The sequence below is a fragment of the Microtus oregoni genome, unplaced genomic scaffold (genome assembly GCF_018167655.1).
Source record: "Microtus oregoni isolate MIOR12 unplaced genomic scaffold, Mior012 000048F_ref0000485, whole genome shotgun sequence".
Lineage (NCBI taxonomy): Eukaryota > Metazoa > Chordata > Mammalia > Rodentia > Cricetidae > Microtus > Microtus oregoni.
In genome coordinates, this window is record NW_024543222.1 from 412,531 (window position 1) to 433,380 (window position 20,850).

The following is a 20,850-nucleotide window of genomic DNA, read 5'->3' on the forward strand; positions in this document are numbered from 1 at the left end:
AGGAAAGCATCTGGGAGTTGATGCACAACCCCACAGAATAGTGCGCAGTCACAAGGAGGAGTGAACTGGGACACGTGGCACCCCACCTAGGAGCCTGGAAACAGGCAGACCTATACACACCAAGTGGGCTGGCTGGGCTGGCAGATTCTCGTGGGGAAGGGTGGGGACTGGAGGTCCCTCACAGGGCTCCCTTATAACAATGAAAATGCTTTGGGGCAAAAGAGGCAATAGCTGCATGAGACAACGAATCCTCTTTTTGTTGGCCAGTGTGGTCAGGCTGGTGGTCCTCCGGTCTCAAGCTCCCCACTGGCTGGGCCCACACAGACAGCTGCGCACACCCGGATTGAATATTGCAGAAGTCAACAAGCTGTATTTAATGACTGAGCCAAAAGGATCTTCTCTCAGAACAAAGCACACAAAAGTTACCTATAAGCTGCCTTCAGGCTCCGCCCTGCACCTCACTGTGTGTTTGCACTGGCAGCCTGGAGAGCCACCCTCCCCGGGAAAATGGCCACCGTGACAGAGAAGAGGGCCTGAGTGGTGTCAGGGTCCTGGGCAGGTGTGTGACTTCTGTGTGTCCCCGGGAAGGTCTCCTGCTGGAGTGGAACAGATGAGACAGGGGTGGCCAGACTGGGTTCCCAGCCATACTCTGGTGGCTCACAGGAGTGGGAGGGACTGCCTGCTCAAGTGAGGTGTGGATTGAGGACTCTTTAAAGTTGTTTTTCTCGTTATCTGTAAGGCTGGCCTTAAAGACTGATGGCCTTGGCCTCTGGAGCCAACTTCTCTAAGCTAACAGCTTTTCCTCACCCGAGGATCTGTGTGTTGGACCCTGTGTGAAGCCCTCACCCACCTGTCCTGTGGCACCTTCCAGCTGCATGGGAGGCTGGCCAGGCCTTGTTCCCCGCTCAACATCTAAGCTCTTCATGAGGACTCTGGCCACTACAGTTTAACCCCAACCTTTTGTTTCCAACTCCCCCCCCAAAAAAAAATACTCCCCTCCACAACTCTGTCTTGACAAGGCTTGAGGAGGGAGAAATTAGGAAGACAGATGGTGGGGCCAGCTGCAGGCTCTCCAGCTCTTGGCTTCCACAGGAAAGCCAGGGAACGAGTGTATGTGCATGCGTATATGTGTGAGTGTGCAAGCATGTATGTGTACAGTGTTTGTGAGTGATAGGGGAGGGCCAGTGGGGGCTGCACCTCTTGGAAACCTGCCAGTCTGGGGCACTCTGTTAGATCCAAGGTACTAGCCTGGGACTCTGACTCAGCAGTAGGTAGAGTGAGGCCACAGCTGGGGGGGATTCCCTCGTTAAGCATACACTTCCCTTCCCACAAGCCCCCTAAAGAAGGTGGGGGATGTGGGCACCATAGGGATTAACTTCCTGCTCAGACACCATGGGTGTCCCTGAGGTTCTTACATCAGGTGTGTGGTGGGGAGGTTGCCTCTCTCTGCCACACACCTAATTTACTGGGAACTGACTGGGTGACAGGACCACATGTATCTTCCCCAGTGTCCCAAACCAAAATCCCAGGGAGTGGGAACCAGCAGCCCTACCCCCAAGGGATCTTGACAGTCACTACTACCTGGTTTAGAAGGGAGACTCAGCGGCCCAGCTGAATCTAAATGGGACTGGCTGTGACAGGAGAGCTAGCCCTGCTGTCCTTCCTCCACCACTGACCCCCTACGGGTGTAGAATTTGGCAGCTAGCCTAGCCCACCACCTCTCCTCCAGGAAGTCTGGGGATTAGGGTGCAGGCAGAGGACATGTTACAGGTATGTCACCTCTGTGTCCCACCTCAGCTGCCACTCTAGTGAACCTGGAGAGTGTGTGTGGGAGAACAGGGTGCTGGAGCTGAGCTTCTCGTCAGCCTCCTCTGTGGCCTGCCGCAGTCACCACTCCAGGCCCAGCCTAGGAACAGACCTGCTTTCTTGGTGGGATGGAATTTTGACGCTCCCTCTGGTGAGAGGGTGGCAGGAAGAGGAGTGAGGAGCTGAGCCTGGGGCTTTCTCACCATGGGCCTCAACCGGCTTCCCATCTGGCACCCTCTGCGGAGCTGACTCCCCAACACCCACTCTTGAGCCTGCTCCAGGTTTGAGGCTTTCCCACTGCAGGTCCCTCAAGCTCAGCTCCAGGCTTAAGGACAGGCACCTTGGGGGTTGCAGTCTGGCTATGCCTACTGAAGGACAGTCTGTGGCCAGGATGGCAGCGGAAGTCAGAGCCAAGTCAGAACCAGGTCTGTATTCCAGGGGGACGGTCAGAGCTGCAGGTGCTGGCACAGGCTGACAATCTCAGGACCTCTGGGTACCTGGAGCTCCTGTATACTCTGTGTGTGTTTCCTGGTCTGAAATGTTGTCCTGCTGGAGCATGGTGACCACACTGACCAGCTAGTGATGGAGGCGGCTGGGCAGCCATGGCCCAAGGTAGACTATGCCTGCTGTGTCCTTCTGGGGATTCGGCTGTTGTTGCCTCTGGCAGGGGGGCCTGGTGCTCGACCTGTGGCTGTGGGTGAGGTTCCCACAGCTCCTAAAGATCATCTTCTCAGGGTGGCGACTGTAACCAGGCTGGAGGAGGCCAGAGGTCTGAGTCTTCATGATGCCCAGTTCCTTCTGACTGCTGAGCTTTTGGCTGCTCCTGGAAGCCTGGATGGGGATCTTTGGGGTCCGTGCTGGGGCCTCTGTCACAGTCCTTGGGGGGCCTGCCTTGGTCGGCAGGTGATCCTGGACTACCTTTGGGGCATGCCTTTGGCCCCTGGTCCTTCTGGCTCCTGGTAATGACACCAAGAAAGAGGTAACATAAAAAGCCAGGCGTGTCCGAAGTTCCCTTCCTGAAGGGCAGACAGTTGTCAGCTGGACAGGTCCACTCTGCCCTCAGGCTGGCCGAGCTCAACTGTGAAGCTGGGAGTTGGCCCAGCTGCCCATTCCCTCAGTCTCAAAGTGCTTCATGGGCTCAGGAACAGCCACCAGATACAGGGGAATGAGCATGAGGGGGCATCCTTAACTACTCACGCACCACACAAGACAGAGCCGCTGCCACCTGGGAGTGAGGAGCACCGGAGGCAGGGACCAAAACTGAAGCTGCCAGATGCACTATGCTCTGTGGCTGATGCCCTGTGCCTCAGTTTCCGAACCCATGAAATGGAACCACAGTACCTGTTTCTTGACAAGGCTTCCCTGAGGTCTGTTCTAGTAATAGTAGTTTGTGTAAAGAATTCACGACAGCCCTGTGTCCACAGCTGAGGCTGAAGGACAGAGCTTCTGCGAGGGGGAGACAGCCATGTGTGAGAACATGTCTGACGCTAGAGACCATATCCTTTCTGAGGAGACCTGGCCTGCACCCCTGGACAGATGGAGTGGACCAGAAGAGGCTAGGCAGCTGAATGGTTCATGTCAACAGCCTCGACTGAGAAAATGCTCCCTGAAGATCTGGCTGTGGGACATTTTCTTAATTAGTGATTGACGGGAGAGGACCCAGCCCATTTTAGCTGGTGGTCCTGGGTTCTGTAAGAAAGCAGGCTGAGTAAGCCATGATGAGCAAGCCTGTAAGCAGCTCCCCTCCCGCTGAAGCAGTTTCTCCCCTGCTGTGACTTCCTCCAACCAGGAACAGTGACAGTGAAGTGTAAGCCAAATAAACCCTCTCCTCCCAACTTGCTTTTGGAATGGTGTTTCTTCACAGCAATAGAAACCCTAACTAGGACAGCAGCCGTGCTTCGAGGTGGCCTTGGGCCAGCCGGGCCACGAGTGGGGTTTCTCAAGGGTTCCCACTAGGTTTGAGGTCTATTTTCCTTCACGGGACCTCTTCCTATGTCCCCTGCCAGTCCTGGTCTCATCAAGGGCAGGCGGGGCTCACACAGGACACCGCGGACATCCTTCCCACGCTCACCTCTCCTGCCTTTGTGCTTGAGACCCAGGGTGTCCTAGAGTCCTTCGGATGTACTCTCGGGAGCGGATGTCAGCCTGGAAGACACACAGAACTGTGGCCAGGCCCTGGGCACATCTCCCCATCCCCAACTGCTGGGAGCACTTCATGCCCTTCCAGAGGCAGCCCATACAGGCCCGTCATGTCCTGTGGGGACATCAGCCCCACCAGTGTGCAGCTGGCAGAAATGCTGAGACCCTGTGGGCTGAGGGTCCTGGCTCCTCCCTGCATCAGCTGACTGACCGGTGAACCCTGGGTCCACAGCCTCTGCTTCTCTATGCTGCTAAACCCTCTTCTCTGACTCACAGTCCAGGTGTCTGTCTTCTCTGTCTGTCCCTCTGATGGGTGTCATCTGTGACACCTGCCCATCTCCAGATCATCTGACAAGTTACCATAATAAAAAAGGACTGTGGGCCACAGGTGTGGGGATACAGTGGAACTCAGGCCTGAATATACACTCGTCCCTGATCCCAGCTCAGATGGGTTTAGCTTAGCTTTGGGACCACATGACCCACAGATAGCAACAGCTAATCCTGAAGACAGCGCCTCTTCAGCTAAGGGAAGTAGGCCGTGGGCAGTGGGACATCCTGATGGCACAGGATGGACCAGAGTTACAGTGGAACTCTGGGAAACAAGGAACACAGCAAAGCCTGAAACCAACAGCCCTACTGGGTCGCAGCAGAGTCTGGGTATGGACTAGAGCAGAGGGAAGGCAGGCCCCAGAGACTAGCACTGAACCTTTCTTGGAGAACTTTGGGGAGGTGGAATTGTAGGGAGGGGAGCCCTGTTGAGAGGCCAATGGAAAGAAGAGAAGCCAAGAGCCACAGCCAGTCTTGCTGGGCTTGTTCCCTTCCCCCACCAGTCTGGGCCCCCACGGTAGGCAGCCATGTGTTTGCTCCATGTGCACCCAGGGTTGGGCAGGCTCCTGTGCTCGGCATGCTCTGGCTTCCAGTACTCAAGGAGCTTTGCAGGAGGCTCACCCCTTACCTGCTAGGGCAGAAACCACTGTAACTGGGGGAAAAGCATGGTCAAAACCTGAGGCTGGCAAAGCAGGTCTGGGACTGCATAACACAGGGCTGTGTGTCCTAAGGGAGGGTTTCAGTGGCTTTCTCTCTTCAGACCACAGAGATGGAAGGGGAAAAGCTTTCTGGGACTAGGGACAGAACTCACGGGTTTGAGAGATCATTGCACCTGTAACCAAAGTAACACCCTAGATGAGGGAGGGCTGGGGTGAGCTAGGTTAAAGAGGGTCCTTCCTGGGGAATGCCAACAGCTCACTCATTCTCAGAGGCCACGTATGGGCAGCCTTTCCAGGAGCAGGGTTGAGCACCACAGGTGACATAGCTTGCTGCTACCCCCTAGAGGCCATCCTATGCATCTGCAGCTCGGCTGCTCTCCCTCAGAGCAGAGTCCAGTCTGCAGTCTGCTGCATGGCCTCCTTCACACCTCGCAAAGACCTCACAGCCTCCTGAATGTGCAGAGCTGTGGCCTGAAAAACTGTCTTATAGCTGAGGGAGACAGTAGCTCCTCGGAGTCCCTTGTTGGTAAGGCTTCCTGCCTCCTGCCTCTGGCTGAGTTGCTTGAACATCAAATTCCTCCCGACCCGGGACTTTTGCTAGTGTCTTTCCAGAGCCCAGACTGTCCTACTCTAAAAAGTGGCTTTTCCAGACAGGTGGTGGTGGCGCACACCTTTAATCCGAGCACTTGGGAGGCAGGGACAGGCAGATCTCTGTGAGTTCAAGGCCAGCCTGATCTACAGAGCTAGTTCCAGGACAGCCAAAACTACACAGAGAAACCCTGTCTCAAAAAACCCAGAAAAAGAAAAGGCTGGAGCTTTTCCTGGGTCCTCAACTACGGGCCACTGTTGAGCAGGCACTGGTACGTGATGGGTAACACAGAAGGTGACCTGCATGTTGCTCTCCTGCAGCCTGAGATGACCGGCTATCAGAGTGCTGAGCCTCTGGGGCCCCGACAGTAGCATGGGTGTCAAGTACCTGGCAGAGCCATGCCCTGGGGTCCATCCTAATTGGTGTCCTTGTCACCAGCACAAGCCTCTTCAGTGCAGCGGCAGAGGGCGCTGTGAGAGCCTCTGGCTAAGGGCTGCTCCCCACTGGTCCTGCCTGGGATGTGCTGGCTTTGGAAGACAAGCTGCTCTTTCTTTGCACTGCTGTGCCAGGTGCAGGAGGCTCAGCAAGGCAGAAGCAGGCACAAAGTGGCAAGAATTCCCAAGGGAAACAACCTCTGCTCTACACTCTTGCCTTCAGTGCCCAGTTAGCTCCACTAGGCTCTCTAGCTAGGGGCTTACGGACCTGTCCTCAGATCCCTGCAGAGACCCACCCCAGGTGAGACTGGGTGGCAGTGTCAACCCCCCACTCCCAGTCCCCATACCTGGCGTATGGGCTCTGGGATCCGGAACCTACAGCAGTGGTGGGTCAGACGCACAGCGACCTCCAGACTTATTCTGTGGCCCACAGAGACATAGAGGGGCTTGGTGCTGTGGTCATGGCTCTTCAGCGCCTGTGGGTGGAGGGAGGTCAAGCATGGCTGGGGTGCATTCCTGTGGAGCAGGACCAGTCTCAGGGCGGAGGTTCTGAGTATGTCCTGGGCGGCAGGAAAGAGCTCACAGGGGGCAGGCATCTCCAGGTGGCACACGGGGTGAGTGTAGCCAGAGGAGGACGTGACACAGTCAGTGTACCCTGGTTGGTGCAGGACATGCAGAGGATGGGGTCCAGCGCACAAAAACACGTGTGCAGGAGCTGCCTTGTGGCTAGTGGACATCGAGTCTGGACAGGGCACAGCCTTTGGGCCACTCACCATTCCCAGGACAGTACCAGAGTTGCCCATCAGAGGAAACGTGTCTCCCCCAGCCTGAAGGAGTACAATCTGGGAAATGGAGAAAAAATTATAAAAATATCCCTTTAAAAGGGTGAATAACAGGCTTGATATTGCACACTAGAGAGGCAGAGGAACAGACCTCTGTGAGTTCAAGTCCAGACTCAGCTACACATTGAGACCCTGTCTCAAAAACAAACAGCCAAATGGTAGTGGCACACACTTTTAATCCCAGCACTCGGAGTTAAGGAAAGCAGAGGCAGTTGAATCTCTGTGAGTTCGAGGCCAGCCTAGTTCACAAAGCAAGTTCCAGTATAGTCAGACTACACAGAGAAAAATCAAAACCAAACAAATTCCTAACAAAAGTGCAGGTGGGCTCGAGTATGTCGTCCTTAGGAACATCGTTTTCCTCCTCTGAGGAGTCTCTGTTGGCCTGGAGCTCACCAAGGAGCCTCCCTTCTCTACCTCTCTGGTGCTGGGATAACAAGCAGGGGCCACAGGCTCAGCACTCTGCACGTGGCTAACAGGAATCAATCTCAAGTGTTTGTTTGAGACAAGCACTTCACTGTCTGAGCCATCCCCAAACCCACCATCCCTTCTGAAATGGCTGAAGGCCAGCGCCATTCTTTAGGGTGTGTGTCTGTGTGGGGTGTTTGTGTGTGTGCACGTGAGCGCAGGTGCCCGTAGAGGCATCAGACTGCCTGGAGCTGGAGGTACATGTGGTTGTCAGCTAAGCAACACAGGTGCTGGGGACCCAACTTTGGGGCCTCTGCAAGAGCAGTACATTTTGTTTTGTTCTCTCTCTCTCTCTCTCTCTCTCTCTCTCTCTCACACACACACACACACACACACACACACATACAGTTTCTCTGTGTATCCTTGGCTGTCCTGGAAATCACTCTGTAGACCGGGCTAGTCTCAAACTCACAGAGAGCCAGCTGCCTCTGCTTCCTGGTTGCTGGGGTTAGAGGAGTGTGCCACCATTGCCCAGCCCAAGCAGTACATATTTTTAACCACTGAGCCATCTCTCCAGTCCAGCAAACTCATTTAAGAATCTAAGCAGTGAGAAGAGGGCCTCATTGTGTCTAGGAGTAACAAGTTTACACCTCAGAGGCAGCACTGAGTATGTTGTCAACTGTGCCAAGGTCATGGCATGAGGTTCCATGTACGCTGGTAACGGGGATGTGAGGACTGTGCTAACAGGCCAGGCGAGTGCTGAGTGCCCCCAGGAGGTGGCCAAGCCCTGGGCATGATCCCCAGGGCTAACGGGCACACCGTTTGACTCCCAGGAATCCGAGGCCCTCCTCACCTTCTCCTTGTGCAGGGAATTGTTTTCTAGCCCATCCACCTGCAGGAGCTTCTTTGCTACCCCAATGCAGGGCAGATCTGTAAGGACACCAAGGTGGCAGGCCACTCCAAAGCCTGCAAGGGACCAAGGAAGTGAGCTGGATGGTGGGGATGAGATGGAGAACCAACCAGAATCTCTCATCCAAACACACAGACTCTTGAGTGGGAGCCAAGCTGACCGGACTATGAATGAGAGGCTCTGTTCTGATCACATGGGTGCTAAGGATGGGGTGAAGGAAGGCTCCTTCCTCCGACAGGTAACTAGGGCACATTCTCCTAACCCTTCACCCTCTTCCATCTGCTGCTCTTCTCAGGCCTCTGTGCCTCTCCCCTATGGTCTGGGTCCTGTCAGGTGGCCTGGACAGCAGTGACTGGGGACATAGACCCTGAATGGCTGGCTTAAGTGGCTGATCTGTGAGTCTACCCCTAAATAAGGGACCTTTATTATACTCCATTCTGAGCTGGTGTGGGACTAGTTTATTGTAATCTCTAACAGTTGTTTGGCCTAGAATTGGTGTCTAGATTAGCATGGATCTATCTTTTGGCTCTGGGTCCATGGTTTCTAGCCAGACCTGCCGGTTAGGAAGGCAATCCCTTCTTCATGCCCCACTTGGGAGTGCTACTGTAACCTTCTTCAGGCCACAGTGCGCTGGCAAGGGCAGGGACAAAGCCTGACTGGCAGCTCAGGGCTGGTGTGGGAACGGAGCTAACCTGAGTTCAGTCCTGCTGGTGTGGGAATGGAGCTAACCTGAGCTCAGTCCTGCTGGTGTGGGAACGGAGCTAACCTGAGCTCAGTCCTGCTGGTGTGGGAACGGAGCTAACCTGAGCTCAGTCCTGCTGGTGTGGGAACGGAGCTAACCTGAGCTCAGTCCTGCTGGTGTGGGAACGGAGCTAACCTGAGCTCAGTCCTGCTGGTGTGGGAACGGAGCTAACCTGAGCTCAGTCCTGCTGGTGTGGGAACGGAGCTAACCTGAGCTCAGTCCTGCTGGTGTGGGAACGGAGCTAACCTGAGCTCAGTCCTGCTGGTGTGGGAACGGAGCTAACCTGAGCTCAGTCCTGCTGGTGTGGGAACGGAGCTAACCTGAGCTCAGTCCTGCTGGTGTGGGAACGGAGCTAACCTGAGCTCAGTCCTGCTAGTGTGGGAACGGAGCTAACCTGAGCTCAGTCCTGCTAGTGTGGGAACGGAGCTAACCTGAGCTCAGTCCTACTGGTGTGGGAACGGAGCTAACCTGAGCTCAGTCCTGCTAGTGTGGGAACGGAGCTAACCTGAGTTCAGTCCTGCTGGTGTGGGAACGGAGCTAACCTGAGCTCAGTCCTGCTGGTGTGGGAACGGAGCTAACCTGAGCTCAGTCCTGCTAGTGTGGGAACGGAGCTAACCTGAGCTCAGTCCTGCTAGTGTGGGAACGGAGCTAACCTGAGCTCAGTCCTGCTAGTGTGGGAACGGAGCTAACCTGAGCTCAGTCCTGCTGGTGTGGGAACGGAGCTAACCTGAGCTCAGTCCTGCTAGTGTGGGAACGGAGCTAACCTGAGCTCAGTCCTGTGACTCTACGGTCACTAGGTCACTAGGTCACTAGGTCAACCTAGAAGAGGTACTGGGAATGGGCCAGTGTAGGGCACTGTGGAGGCAAGCAGGTGGGTGACAGCAGGGCTCTTCTGGGGGAAACCCCCTACTCTCCCACAGCACCCTCTCTGACCCTCCTTCAGGATTACCTCGTTGGTGAAGTACCCCCGTTTCCATCCACAAGAAGGACCTACAGAGTCACAGAGGAGTCAGTCAGCCGGGCTGTTGCCAGGGCAGCAAGAAGGGCAGATGACAACAGATGGCTCTCATTCTCTCCTTCTATGGGAGGCAGTGGCCTGAGGGGACCCTACACGACCACCACCACCACCACCACCACCACCACCACCACCACCACGCACAAGCCAAGGGGTTCTCTGACCTTAGGAAGCACCTACCTGGGGCATGAAGTCTGGCTCCTTCTCCTGCAGCCGCTGTACCAACTCCACCAGGAAGGGTACCTCTCGGAAAGCCAGGAAGCCTGACACATAGGGGGCCTTCAGGCGAACCATGCGGCTGTCCTCATACACCACCTGACAGCAAGGCCCATAGATACAGGTTGGACACTGGGTACAACCACCTGTTCCACTTCATCCCTCTGCCTCCTACCCATGGCTCCCATGGCAGCCTCACCTGTGGCCAGAATGAGACCAGGTTTGAAAGTTGGGACAAAATGATTCACCTGCAACTGGGTGGCGAGGAGTCAACTTAAATTTCATCCTACAGGTACTTGCTTGGGACCTGGCATGGATGAGGACCCCCATGACCTAGTGCACACGGGAACACCTGTAGGCCGTAGTGTGGATGAGGAGCCCCATGACCTAGTGTACATGGGAACACCTGTAGGCTGTAGTGTGGATGAGGAGCACCATGACCTAGTGCATACAGGAACACCTGTAGGCTGTAGTGTGTATGAGGACCCCCATGACCTAGTGCACACGGGAACACCTGTAGGCTGTAGTGTGGATGAGGAGCCCCATGACCTAGTGTACACGGGAACACCTGTAGGCTGTAGTGTGGATGAGGAGCACCATGACCTAGTGCATACGGGAACACCTGTAGGCTGTAGTGTGGATGAGGACCCCCATGACCTAGTGCACACAGGAACACCTGTAGGCTGTAGTGTGGATGAGGAGCACCATGACCTAGTGTACACGGGAACACCTGTAGGCCATAGTGTGGATGAGGAGCACCATGACCTAGTGTACATGGGAACACCTGTAGGCCGTAGTGTGGATGAGGACCCCCATGACCTAGTGTACACGGGAACACCTGTAGGCTGTAGTGTGGATGAGGAGCACCATGACCTAGTGTACACGGGAACACCTGTAGGCTGTAGTGTGGATGAGGAGCACCATGACCTAGTGTACACGGGAACACCTGTAGGCTGTAGTGTGGATGAGGAGCACCATCACCCCCGTCTCATCTCTTTCAGGAGCTTGGCTGAGGTGATGGCCAGCCTCAGGCCTACCTCCCCTCATACTCCTGACTCATTCCTTGTCAGCGTGAGCTGACCACCTGCATGGATGTTGGAGGCTCAGAGTAGAAGGCTCCGGGAGAGTAGGCTGTGGACCTGGGCTGTTCACCTCAGAAGGACCATGGGGAAAGGCCAGGCAAGTAGGACAGGAGCCTGCAGAGTCAGGGAAGCCGCAAAAACAAGAGCCCCAGAGAGTGGGGGCTCAGGAAGACAAACAGACTGAACCCGATACATCGCTGTAGGGCACTCAGGACAGTGGCCCTTGTGCATTCTATGAAGAAACGGGAGACCCCAGAGCGCTTCATAAAGGGCAACTCCCTTTCTTAGGTCTTCTCTAGCAAAAATACTAGTTTCCAAACTAAAAGCCCCTATGGGCACCAGAAGGCAGCCAGCTAAAACCCAACGGAGCACTATGCGGCTCAGGATAGGGCTCTGCACACAGCACAAGGTGACAAAGACTCACTGGCCTGCCCTGGAGACCCACTCCTACTGTGTCCATGTTCTCCAGAACCTTCCACAGCCCAGGCTCTTGATGAGAACGTCCAGATCACAATTCCCATGGACCCAAGTGCACCTAGAGAACTGGCTATTGGTGGGTGATGGGGCTTGGACTCCTAACATTTTCAACAATGGCTCCAAGTGAGGCATTCACTCAGATTCTGACTCAGCCAGCAACAGATGGAGACCACGATAGAAAAGCACAACTGATCACAATCCCAGTCCCAACCAACAGATACATCTGCACCGCGCTCCTGCACCTAGGGCTCTGGGACCTACAACACGCTCCTGCACCTAGAGCTCTGGGACCTACAACACACTCCTGCACCTAGAGCTCTGGGACCTACAACACGCTCCTGCACCTAGGGCTCTGGGACCTACAACACGCTCCTGCACCTAGGGCTCTGGGACCTACAACACGCTCCTGCACCTAGGGCTCTGGGACCTACAACACGCTCCTGCACCTAGAGCTCTGGGACCTACAACACGCTCTTGCACCTAGGGCTCTGGGACCTGCAACACGCTCTTGTACCTCATGTGGGATTCCACTCTGTATGCTATGAATATGTTTTATTACCATTGATTATTGAAGCTCTTTTGGCCAATGACTTGGTAGAATAAAGCCAGGCAGGAAATCCGAACAGAGATATAGAGAGAAAGTAGGCAGAATGAGGGAGACGCCATGTAATTGCTGAAGGAGAAAGAAGGATGCCAGGTATCTGTCAGAACTTTACTGATAGGCCACACCCTCACGGTGATTCACAGATGAGTAGAAATGGGTTAATTTAAGATATAAGACTTAGCTAGAAATATGCATGAACTATTGGCCAAACAGTGTTGCAATTAATACTGTTTCTGTGTGGTTATTTGCATCCAGGCGACTGGGAAACCAATTAGCAGTCTCCGCCTACATGTGCCAAAGGCTCCGAAACCACCATGGAAGAAGGGGTGGGAAGACTGTAAGAGTCAGAGGAACAAGGCATCTGCTGTGAGACTGTGTCTCCTAGAAATGCCAGAAGCTGGAGCCCTGAATTCTCACCATCATGGCTGCCTAAGTGACCTGAACATGAACGACACCAACGGACACGCTAAATTGGATGGGGAAAGCTGTGGCCTCAACCCTAGACAAAGAACTGCAGGCAACTGAGGAGCACTGAGAGCAGGAGAGTCTTCTCCAGGGAAGAGCACACCCATGGGCAAACCCTGAATCATACACATAAAACCTAACATTATACAGAGAGCGGAAAAGAGGGATGGGATGGCCTGGAGGGAGGACAAGGAAAGAGGAAAATTTGTAACTATAGTGTAATATCGAAAAATAATTAAGAGAAAATGCTAACAGTGTGCCTTTTTGGGGGTGTGTGACAGGGTTTCTCTGTAGCTTTGGAGACTGTCCTGGAACTTGCTCTGTAGACCAGGCTGGCCTCAAACTCAGAGATCCACCTGTCTCTACCTCCCAAGTGCTGGGATTAAAGCTTTGAGCTACCACTGCCTGGCCGCTATCAGTGTCTTAAGCTGCACTTTGACAAATACGTGTTGATCTGAGATGGATTCACGAGCCTAATTGCACTGGGGTGGACTCTAATTGCTGGACTGTGTTTAGCTCCAGGTTCGAGGTGCAGAAGATGGACCCTGCTGACAGCATCACTAGGGGCCACCAGCAAATGAGGCAGCATAAGCTACGGTGGTCTTCAGGATACAGCAAACAGGAAGGAGCCAAGAGTAGAAGGGCGGGGAAGGCACCTTCCTTCTATGTGTGCTGTGTGGACGATGAGCGAATGACAGAGAGGTCTCTTCTTCCTGTGGAAAAGGACAGGCTGGCTACAGAAGGCCAGCTGTGTATGTGGGGGCTGTCCCATAAGGCTGCTACCTGTCAAGAACACTAAGTAAAGAATTCCTGACTGTAAAGGTGGACTGTTAATTCTCCAACCAAGCTTTGCTTATGGGAAACCGACTGTGGGGACGGCTTTCCCCAGGAAATGGGCTGTGGCTCTGGAACTGTGTTTAGCAGCATTAGTGCGATACTCTTTACATTTTACAAAACTCCTCGGGAAAGCGTGCGAGTCAGTGAGTTTTGAGGCTTTCACTATCATTCTAATCTAATTTTAAATATATATTTATTGTATGAGTGTTTTGTGTGCATGTCTATAAACATATCATGTGTGTGGTGCCCATGAAGGCCAGAGAGGGCCATGGAATCCCCTAGAAATGGAGTTACAGACAGCTGTGAGATGCCATGTGGGTGCTGAGTACTGAGCCCAGGTCGTCTGTAAAAGCAAGTGCTCTTAACCGCTGAACAATCTCTCCAGCCCCATACCCTGAGTTTAGACCATTTCCTCCACCCCACACATCATCCTGGTCCTAGACAGCAGCTACACCCCATGCAAACCATGCTCAGCTTTAGTGTGATGATCAACTCTGGTTAGATTTAGAATTCCTTACGAGGGGCTGGAGAGATAGCTTAACGGCTCTGAGCACTGGCCGCTCTTCCAGAGGTCCTGGGTTCAACTCTCAGCACCCACATGGAGGCTCACAACCACAATGTTCTATAACTCCAGTTCCAGGAATCAAACACCCTCTTCTGACTTCCATGGATGTCAGGCCTCCGTGGACATCAGGGGTGCACATAGTTCAGACCATACACATAGACAAAGTACACACACACATAAATAATAATAAAATATCATGCAGGAGACAACCTCTGGGTACATCTGTGAGAATGTTTTCGGTGAGGAGCAACTCATGAAGAAAAATCCACCCTGAAAGTGGGTGGCACCATTCCATGGTCTGGGTCCGGAACCGAATAGAGAGCGAGCGCTAAACAACAACATTCCATTTTCTCTGCTTCTTGCTTACTGTGAACAAGCAGCCTCATGCTCCTGTCACAGGGGACTGAACCTCAAACCATGAGCAAAATAAATCCTTAAGTAGTTCTGTCATGTCTAAGTAACTGATGTGCTCAGGTAACCATGGATCTACATCCTTCAGGAGCGTGCCTATGCAATCAACAGCCCCACAAACTTCCAGGTGAGCCATAGTCAAGCAACTGGGAACCACCCGGCCACACTCTTCCAATACCCTTCCCTGACTTAAGACTACAAGAAGCAAATGCTAACTGGATGCTCAGGCACAGGGAACTCAAGTGTGAACTGAAGCAGAGTCATGGAGGATGCTGCTTCCTGGCTCATTCAGCTCTTTTCAGTCCAGGCCCATCTGCCTAGGGATAGTGCTGCCCACAGTGGGCTGGGCCCTCACCTCAATAATCGGTCAAGACAATCTCTTACAGACATGGCCACAGGTCAATCTGATTGAAGCAATTCTTCTACCTTGCAAGGTGACACTAGATTGTGTTGAGGTGACGATAAAAACTAACCAGGACAATCTTTCTCACGAGGTCAGACGGAGAAAGAGGCCCAAGGGGTAGGGTGGGGACAGAGACCCAGAGTATCCACAGGAGCCACCTAGTGCTGGTGTCTCTGCTCTTACCCCGCACTCCTAGAGAACAGTCAGGGACCCATAGGGACATGAGCCCCAGGTCCTTCTCACTACACACCCCACTCCAAGCGCGGCAGGCACTCTGCATTTGTGTTGAGCTGAAACTTAGAGGTCATCAGGGGAAGGCACAAAGCCAGAGTCAGGAAGAGTCTGTGGCTTCTGGAGGAGAGGTGATGGGACTGCTAAGGCTGGGGTGTGGCCAAGGCTTCCTGAGATGCTGAGTGTGGATGAACCACAGGCTGACTGCTCATGCGTGCACACACATGATCTATGTACACAGGATCTGATGAACCACGGGCTGACTGCTCATGTGTGCACAAACATGATCCGATGAACCACAGGCTGACTGCTCACACGTGCACACACATGATCTATGTAGAGACGCAAGTGATGGCATCAGAATTTACACTCTGGAGAGGGGACAGGCTAAGTTCACTTCAGTATGTCGGAGCTGCTATGGTCAGGGTTGCTATGGTTTTAAGTTTTAACCTACAAGGTGACTGAATTAAGTGGGAAGCATTGGGAGGACACAGGGAGAAGGGCCTATGTGAATCCAGAGGTCTCACCAGACCTCAGTCTCACTTGATTCCTTGACCTAGAACTTACAGCCTTCACAACTCTGAGAAACACTCTTGTTTACACGCTACCCAGCCTGACGCGTTCTGGTCTATCAGACAGAGACTGTCAAAGGGCACAGAGACACAACTCCAGTGTTGTGGGATGAAGGCTAATAAAGTTCACATTGCTAATTGGACGTCAAGGCCTGTTTTGTGCTGTTCCCTGCTTGATGTGACCCTGTTAGTTCACCTTCCACCACCGCCCTCAGTCACTTCTAAACGCTGTTCCTCAGGGCTTTAAATCCCCCAGCAGGGTTCTGATAGCCTTTCATGCCTGCTCTCCTAGAGTGATCCTCACCTGGCTGGCTCCAACTTTAGAGCCCAGTTTAGACAGTACTTACTCTAACGAGCCTTCTTCACCCTAGGAAGGCTGAGACTTCCTGCTTGGGCAACCTGAGGTGCATGCTGTGGGCCACTGAGGGAGCAACCCAGGACACCCAGACTTAGAATTGTCTGTTGATCCTCAAGCTATGTTTTTAATTTGTGTAGGTATGTGTGGGCCTGTGGGAGTTTTTATACACCACAAACATGCTAGAGCCCACAGGGGCCAGAAGTCCTTTTAGATCTTCTGGAGCTGGAGTTAAGTGTAGTTGGGGGCAGCCTGATGTGGGAGCTGGAACTGAAGCTGGATCCTCTGCAAGAATGGTGTTCCCACTTAGCCGCTGACCATCCCACCAACCCTCTGTCCACTGATTCTTCAAAGTTACACTATTTCCTGAGGCTTTAGCCTTTTAAAAATACACTCCAACCTACACATTAAATTCTATAAATGAAATGGAAGTTTATTGATCCCTTAGCATGTTCGAGGTCCTGGGTCGGCTTTAGCATCAAAAATTAAAAAAGATTCTAAAAAACTCAAAGGGCGCGGAGGTGGAGAAGAAAAAGTTTACAAAACGGCACCCAGGTTCTGATCGCTGTCTCGGGATCCAGTACCCTTGGGTGCGCAGCCTACGAAAGCGGTTACCTCGAGCTCTGGGTAGCTCAGCACCACCAGGGAAGCGCAGGCCCGGGAGCTCTCTCCGTTTACGAAGGACACGTCCAGGCCCCCGACCCTCTGCAGGCCCGAGAAGGTGGGGTCCCGCTGCCAGGCCTCCGTGTCCCGGGCCACCACGCGCGTCTTCAGCCGGGCTTGTTCCCTAGCGGGGCACAAACATCGAAACGAGCTCAGGACCATCGGGACAGCCCGACCCTCCGGGCTGCCGCCCTCCAGTCCACCCCAATCTCCTTTCTGCCCATCAAGCCAGGATGAAAGAGGAAAGCGCTCCACGTCCCGACCTGCGGACCGGAAACGCAGGCCGCGCCCACAAAGGCAGGAGGCAACTTCCGGCAGCGTGGCGGCCAGGGCCAGGCCTGCGGTGCAGCCGGGTGTTCGGTTTCAAAGCTGCACAGGGGCTGTGAGGCCGGAAAGTCATTGGAGAAGCCACCCCCGTGCGGGCCCCGACTCCATTACCGTTCCCAGAGCAACAGGGTTTCCTCCGGTGGCCGTGCTGCGGGCTCTAGCGCCATGGTTGGGCCCTATCGCCTTTCGTGACGTCACTTCCGGAGCGCCCCTCACGGACCGGTTAGTCTTCGTCGCCGCGTTCGTCGCGTCAGCTGTGGTGGCCGCCGCTAGGGGCCGCTGTCCCCGCAGCGCCGGCCGTCGGGGCGCCTCAGGCCTCTGTCCCTACCGTGGTCGCCGCTCGCGTGCTCGCGCTGCGCTCTCCGCGCCTCCGCCCTCCAGGCCAGCGTTGGCCGCACTCTGGCCGCGGTTCCTCTGCATCAGGTCCGCACTTGCGCCCGGGCACAGCTCGCTGAGCAGACCGCCTCTCTGTAACCTTTAGAGGAAAGGAGGAGGGGACACCTTTGCTGTAGATTCTCCCCAGCTATGTCGGCTGCGAGGCGCCCTCAGGCCGAAATAACAATTCAGAAGATCAAGGAATGCGAGGTTCTCGGGCCAGGGTGGCCCACACCTTTAATTCCAGCGCTGGGGAGGCAGAGGCAGGGGGATCTCTTGAGTTCAGACCAGCCTGGTTTACAGAGTGAGTTCCAGGACAGCCAGGGCTACGCAGGGAAACCCTGTCTTGAAAAAACAAATACATAAAACGCTCTTGCAGACTGTAAGTGTTACAGGTCTGAGGGGAATGACTGCTCCATGGGGGAGAGGGCAATGCGCCCCAATGCAAGTGTTTGACGCTGTTTTAGGGAGCCACAGCGACAGGCATACGGGCGAGGGGGGCGGCTGAGCAGAACTATAACACTTGCAGTGGGGTAGCCTGGGCTTTCAGGAGCCAAGGAATACCACAGAGTCACACTATACAACTAGTCTCGCGTAAGAGATTTATTGGAAGGGGGGGAAAACTCAGGAGGGCAGCTGCCTCTGCTCCAGTAAAAAGCAACAGAGATATGAGCAGAAGACAGGGTTTATAAGGAGGTTCTGGGGGCGTGGGAGGCTATCACTGAAAGACCCCAGCTTAGCTGCTGTAACGCCATTTTGCAAATATAGGTTCAAGGTAAAGTTGGTACTCCTTTCAATCACGATTTTGGGATTGGTTGGATTTTTATTTTTCTGTAGGGAGGGGCCTGGCCACTCTCTCTCCCCCCTAGAGGAGCTGGGAATGGTTGTTAGAGAAGTCTGGGGAGGGGCCTTGCCTTCGGAAGTCCTCAGGCTCTTCCTCTGGAGGGGTCAGGGCAGAACAGTCAGGGATGGAGCCTGGCCTCAGGAGGTCACTAGGGGCAGGGCTTACAGGGGTCTCTGAGAGCAGCAAGGGAAGCTGTCCTGTGCCAGAGTTGGCATAAATAGCTGACCCAGACCAGGGTGTGAATGGTCAGGGTTCTCTAGGGGAACAGAGCAGATAAAATGAAAATACACAAAGGAGATTCAGAACTGACCCTGGAGAGTGAGGGTTAGCAAGCAAACACAATAACTTCCTTCCTCTCTGTCCTTTTATGTAGGCTGTCACCAGAAGGTGTGGTCCAGATTTAGGGTGGGTCTCTGGACCTTGGATAATCCAGTCAAGGAAATCTCTCACAGATCTCCCCAGCTGCCTGGGTTTTAGTTGATTCCAGATAGAGTCAAGATGAAAACCAAGAGTAGCCACCCCAGGGAGTCAACCCAAAACAAACCAAAATTGCCTAATGCCTGACGATTTGGTGCAGAGCTGTAGTTTTTCTATTCCTAACCTCACTTCTCTGCCCCATTAATTCTCCACGGGATGGGCACTTGAGGGTATAAGCTTCCTGTGTCTGGTACAGAGTCTTTCACCCAAATGTCCATTCTGTTGGTTCAGGACACGGAACCGTATGTAATGTGTGTCCCTCCCTCTTCATGATATGAGCTCAGCAGACTGGAGATTTTTACAGATTTATTTTTATTTGGGGAAGTCTGCCATGAGTGCAGGTGCCTGTGGAGTCCAAAGGAGCCAGAGCCTGGAGCTGGAGTCACAGGAGACTGAGCCTCCTGGCATGGGTGCTAGGACTTGAACTTGGGTCCTGTGAAACAGCAGTGCACACCTTAGTTCCTGAATCATCTCTCCGGCTCTGGACTGCAGTTTTGTTGGTTTTCCTTAAGACAAGTTAAAGAGCCTATGTAAGCAGGTGCCAACTGGAAGGGCTGGGCTTGGGACTTCGTGCTTAGTTATGGTCTGGTGAACCTGAGCAAATCTAAGGCACTTCCTTTGGATATAGACGGTCCCTGTTTTATTTCTCAGGTCAGTGCTTCCTCATTGCTCTTCCTGCGTTGTGGTAGATGCTGGCGATGAGCTGGAACAAGAAGATGGGAGGGCATTGCCACTGTGCTGTGCTGGTGTGCGGGACAATAGTAAATACACTCGGGAAGACTTGGAACTGGAGGTGGGGTGGCCTGTGTGAAGTGATACTTAGGGGACCTGAAGGTTGCCCCACTCCTCCGTGGACTTGGGCATGGATTGTCATTTTCTTCAGTGGCATGGCCACTGTTAAGTTGCCCGTGATTCAGTAAATAACCTCCTACCCCCTCTCATGCAAGCAGCCACACACAAAAGACACGGGCAAGTAGGAGAAGACTTGCTGGGGAGATGGGTTTCAGTTGGGGAGGAAGGGATGAGAGAGGGTAGTGGGGGATGAGAGGACCAGAATTCATAAAAGGAGAGGGATTGAGTGTGGCAGACAGGGGGGACAACAGGCACAAATGTCCCAGGGTAGGAGTGCGGTGGCGTGTGAGGCAGCAGCTGAGGTTGGGGTGACATGGGCTGACCGTCACCAGGGGAGTTCAGACGTGTACACCTAAGTCGTGTAGTCTGAAGATACCTTTCACGAGGGAAATAGAAAAGATGAGGTTAGACCAAACTTGAGTCTGTGATTGGGGAAAGGCTTCCTCTAACACAACTGGCAGGACCTTGAAAGCAGTTTCCAGGGGAGAGAAAGCCCGGTTCCTCCAGACTCACTGAGCACAGGCACTATGCTTTATTTACCCGCCCTGTCTTCTCTTCCCACAGAAGGCGTTTTGCAGAGGCGGAAGCTGCAGGGTGGAGAGGTCAAATGGCAGGCCGGAGGGCCAGCACCAGTACTCAGGTACACCAGCCTGGCTTTGTTAGAGTGGCCGGGGAAAGCATGTGGTGTTTGGGAGCCACCCTTGCCAGGGGAGATGGGGCAGCAGCTGTGGGTTCTGCGGAGGTCGTGGCTGAGGTGCTGACTGAAAGGAGCACCGATCTGGGTCCCTCTGTGTGGGAAGGAAGCCCAGCAGGAGCAGCACCTGAGCAAGAGACCCCACTGTAGGGGCTGCGCCCCGTCCCCCACTCCACTGTAGGGACTGAACCCTGCTCCCCCCACCCCCGCTGTAGAGGCTGCGCTCCCCCCCCCCCCCGCCACTCTAGCCCAGATGAAACACTAGTGTGCTGTGCAGCGTGCCTACAGAGAGGGTGTGAGTTGCCGGTGTTGCTGTCTGGAGAAAGGCGCATTCCTCGTGCTCCTTTTCTAGTTGTGTGTGGATCCTGAATGCTCGCGCCCAGGTTGACTTAGCAAGCTGAGGGAGCAGAAAGTGCAGAATGCTATACACATGTTATTCTCTGCCTGCTTGGTATAGAACCAGGGCCTTGCGTCTCCTGCCCACTGAGCACCCCTCTGGGCGCAGCTGCTTCTGCAGCCTGACCTTCAACAC

At 54.0% G+C, this 20,850-nt stretch overlaps 1 protein-coding gene across 1 annotated transcript; it reads right to left on the reverse strand.

The window, feature by feature from the left end:
- Positions 1-45: 45 nt before the first annotated feature.
- LOC121436099 (endonuclease V-like) lies at positions 46-17,265 on the reverse strand. The gene is given in 10 exon segments (XM_041635757.1): positions 46-2,762; positions 3,878-3,951; positions 6,302-6,430; positions 6,728-6,796; positions 8,055-8,167; positions 9,803-9,821; positions 9,823-9,843; positions 10,049-10,183; positions 16,702-16,873; positions 17,188-17,265. Coding segments are annotated over 10 exon segments (1,014 nt in total). The 5' UTR covers positions 17,244-17,265; the 3' UTR covers positions 46-2,536.
- Positions 17,266-20,850: the final 3,585 nt, after the last annotated feature.